The sequence below is a fragment of the Salmo trutta genome, unplaced genomic scaffold (genome assembly GCF_901001165.1).
Source record: "Salmo trutta unplaced genomic scaffold, fSalTru1.1, whole genome shotgun sequence".
Taxonomy (NCBI): Eukaryota; Metazoa; Chordata; class Actinopteri; order Salmoniformes; family Salmonidae; genus Salmo; species Salmo trutta.
Window position 1 is genome coordinate 186,882 of NW_021822222.1, and position 3,914 is coordinate 190,795.

The following is a 3,914-nucleotide window of genomic DNA, read 5'->3' on the forward strand; positions in this document are numbered from 1 at the left end:
GTTCTGGGGCTGCTGTGCCGCGTCTGGCACAGGGTGCCTTGAATCTGTGCAGGGGCACAATGAAATCTGAAGACTATCAAAGGCATTCTGGATTCGAAACATACTGCTCAGTGTCAGAAATCTCTGTCTCAGTCGCAGGTTTCCTCCAATAGGATAATAACCCAAAAACACACAGCTAAACAAACCCATAGAATGAATAATAAGAACAAACCCATTGGATTATTCTGAAGTGGCCTTCTAATGAGTCCTGATCTGAATCCTATCGAACATCTATGGAAAGAGTTGAATCTTACAGTCTGGAGAAGGTACCCATCAAACCTGAGACAGCTGGAGCAGTTTGCTCAGGAAGAGTGGGCCAAACTACCTGTTGACAGGTGCAGAAGGTACCCTGAGACAGCTGGAGCAGTTTGCTCAGGAAGAGTGGGCCAAACTACCTGTTAACAGGTGCAGATGGTACCCTGAGACAGCTGGAGCAGTTTGCTCAGGAAGAGTGGGCCAAACTACCTGTTGACAGGTGCAGATGGTACCGTGAGACAGCTGGAGCAGTTTGCTCAGGAAGAGTGGGCTAAAACTACCTGTTGACAGGTGCAGAAGGTACCCTGAGACAGCTGGAGCAGTTTGCTCAGGAAGAGTGGGCCAAAACTACCTGTTGACAGGTGCAGAAGGTACCCTGAGACAGCTGGAGCAGTTTGCTCAGGAAGAGTGGGCCAAAACTACCTGTTGACAGGTGCAGAAGGTACCCTGAGACAGCTGGAGCAGTTTGCTCAGGAAGAGTGGGCCAAACTACCTGTTAACAGGTGCAGACTGCTCATTGAGACAGCTGGAGCAGTTTGCTCAGGAAGAGTGGGCCAAAACTACCTGTTGACAGGTGCAGAAGGTACCCTGAGACAGCTGGAGCAGTTTGCTCAGGAAGAGTGGGCTAAAACTACCTGTTGACAGGTGCAGACGTCTCATTGAGAGCTACAGAAAACATTTGATTGCAGTGATTGCATCTGAAGGTTGTGCAACACAATATTAGGTTAAGGGTCCCATCATTTTTGTCCATGTCATTTTCATTTTGTTTTAGTATTTATAATATTATGTTGAATAAAAAAAAAATCAAAAGCTGATTTCTATTAAATGTGGAACAAACAAATGATGGATGGCAATTACCTTGAAACTGACAAAAGTATTTCAGAGAAAATGTGTAGTTTTTAGTGGAGCGGTACCAACAAATTTGGTCACGTCTAATTCAAATTCATCAATCATTTCAAACCTCATACAGATGTAGAATCTTAATTTGACCTATACTGTCACAGCGAAATAATCCTGCAGCAATAGGATCTGAACATCAAGTAATGTTACTTGATCGGTCGATAGGCTATTAGCTGGCCCGAAAGTAGACGACATGAAAACCGCAATACTGTTAATATAATCGTTTGTTAGTAAATTGTAATTACTTCGCCACCATGGCCTATTTATTACCTTAACTCCCTTATCGCACCTCATTTGCACTCGCTGTATATAGATTTGTCTTTTTTCTACTGTTTTATTGACTGCATGTTTGTTTATTCCACGTGTAACTCTGTGTTGTTGTATGTGTCGAACTGCTTTGCTTTATCTTGGCCAGGTCGCAATTGTAAATGAGAACTTGTTCTCAACTAGCCTACCTGGTTAAATAAAGGACTTGTTCTCAACTAGCCTACCTGGTTAAATAAAGGACTTGTTCTCAACTAGCCTACCTGGTTAAATAAAGGTTAAATAAAAAAACTAAAAAAAGTGTTTTCGATGCAGGGAAATTCTCCGCGAGAAAAGAATGATCAAATTAAGATACTACATCTGTATAGTCCATTTAAGAGTTCAGAACCAGTGTTTGAATGTGTCACGCTGAAACTATGTGGTGGCCAGTGGGATGAGGAGTCCGGTAGTAATGTTTGATAGGACAGACAGAGACAGAGTCACCAGTCAAACATTTATCAAGTAGCCTTCAGTGAGCCGCTGCCACATTCCCCCCTCAGCTGTAAACTGTACTCACACCAAGCAGACCAGAGGGCTTTAAACAGGCACTATCTGCTTCCTAAAAACGGCACTCATAGATAGGTTGGCTGTGATTAAAAGTAGTGCACTACATAGGGAATAGGGTGCCATTTGGAACAGCAGCCTACTGACAGGTGGTCATGATGAAGGAATGAACCTGACTCTCTCTCCATTCCCTCAGCTCAGTGGGGGGGGGGGGGGGACAGACACACACCATAATAAACTCTTATTAAGGCTCCACATAAATAACTCATTAAAAGAACATCTAACTAATTAAGGAAATGGAAGTTAAACACCCCCTTGTCCCTACAAAGTATCTGCCCTGTCCTGTTCTTTACGCAATAACTTGCTGGCTGAAGGAAAGCTTTTCTATTTCTGTCGTTTAGATCGTCCAGCTGTTAACTGGTCATGTATATATCTGTCACAAGTGTTTTCCGATTAAGGCGGTCGGGCTGTCTGTCGACATTGCTGGGAAGTTTCTACCTACTATATCGGGTTGGGTCCGGATCCCGCACCGCGCGTTAGAGGGTAGATGGAATCGGACGGAGTCAGTTGTTGATGGGAATGGGAGCCAAGAAAACCAATTGTGAGCAACTGGCAGAGCTGCCTGTCCTACCAGCTCCAATGAACTATGCGCTAAATGCGTCTTGGTATTTAAAAAAAAAATGTATTTAACTAGTCAGTTATTAAGAACAAATTCTTATTTACAATGACGGACTAGGAACAGTGTGTTAACTGCCTTGTTCAGGGGCAGAACGACAGATTTTGTACCTTGTCAGCTCGGGGATTCGATCCAGCAACTAGTCCAACCTGCCTCCCCCCTCTAACCACTAGGCTACCCTGCCGTCCCTACGATGTATCTCGTTCCCTATCATGTAATCCTCCTGCTGTGTCCCGACCCATAGGCCTACACATCGAATGATAAAAATACTTACAACCAAAACAAACCAAAAAAAAATCAGGAGACATTATTATTCCGCACAATTAAAGCGTCAATCTCCTGTGGATGTTTTGTTATAGTATATAATTCCCTATGACAGCGAAACAGCCAGCCTGGTGCTGTGCAACATGCTACCAACCTCGCCCATTCTGAGATAAACAGCAACACTGACTGACTCTACATTACCTGCTGCGTGTATTCACTCTGTCCACTCCTTTCCGTCACTACGTTCTTGGGATCGAAACCGAACAGAGCCGATTCCTCGACCGGGAAGCCTTCCGAAAGCATGGGCTTCAGCAGGGTGTAGAACATCTCGTCCTGCCCGGTCCCGGACCCGGTCCCAGCGCTCATCGTGATCAGCGTCGCGGCCATATAAATGTACTCCCCCTCCCTCCACACCGGAATAACAAGGTGCGAACGGCCGCAATAATAATCATATAACAATAACGGCAGAGGCGACAGATGAAACGGGACGGTGCATGAGAGAACAGACTGTAGCGATGTAACTGCAAGGCTGTGATCTGTCTGTCTGTGTGTGTGTGTGTGTGGTCTAGTCAGCTATCCGGTCTGACTGGGTTATCCACTGGTCTCGGTTCGGCAGGACTGCAGTCTGTTGGTAATAGTTCAGAGCTTGTGCTCTTTTCTATCCATGTCAAGTCATGCGATGAGAGGAGGAAGCAAGGCGGGCGTGGGGCAGGTTCAGTCGGTTTAGTGTTTCCAAAAAGAGAGAGGCAGGGCGTGGCCAACAAAATAAAGACGGAACAGAACGGATCATACACCGTTAAAAGGCTTTAGTAGAACAACCGTAAAACAGCTCCCCGGGCACCGACACCCCCGTTTCACAGAGGGCTTCTCTCCCTAAAGCCCTGTTCACTGAATATCTCGCTAGGTTACACACATACCAAGGACAGCTCAGTATTATCCTCATTCTCACCATGTTTCATGTTCTCAAGCTTTG

The 3,914-nt window shown here is 45.3% G+C and overlaps 1 protein-coding gene across 1 annotated transcript in view; it reads right to left on the bottom strand.

Moving 5' to 3' along the window:
• Positions 1–3,677, bottom strand: part of klf5a (Kruppel like factor 5a) — a 19,377-nt gene extending 15,700 nt beyond the window's left edge. Inside the window, exon 1 of the mRNA XM_029743235.1 lies at positions 3,143–3,677. Within this exon, the coding sequence (XP_029599095.1) occupies positions 3,143–3,328 (186 nt within the window). The 5' untranslated portion in view covers positions 3,329–3,677. The remainder of the gene's footprint in view (positions 1–3,142) is intronic.
• Positions 3,678–3,914: the final 237 nt, after the last annotated feature.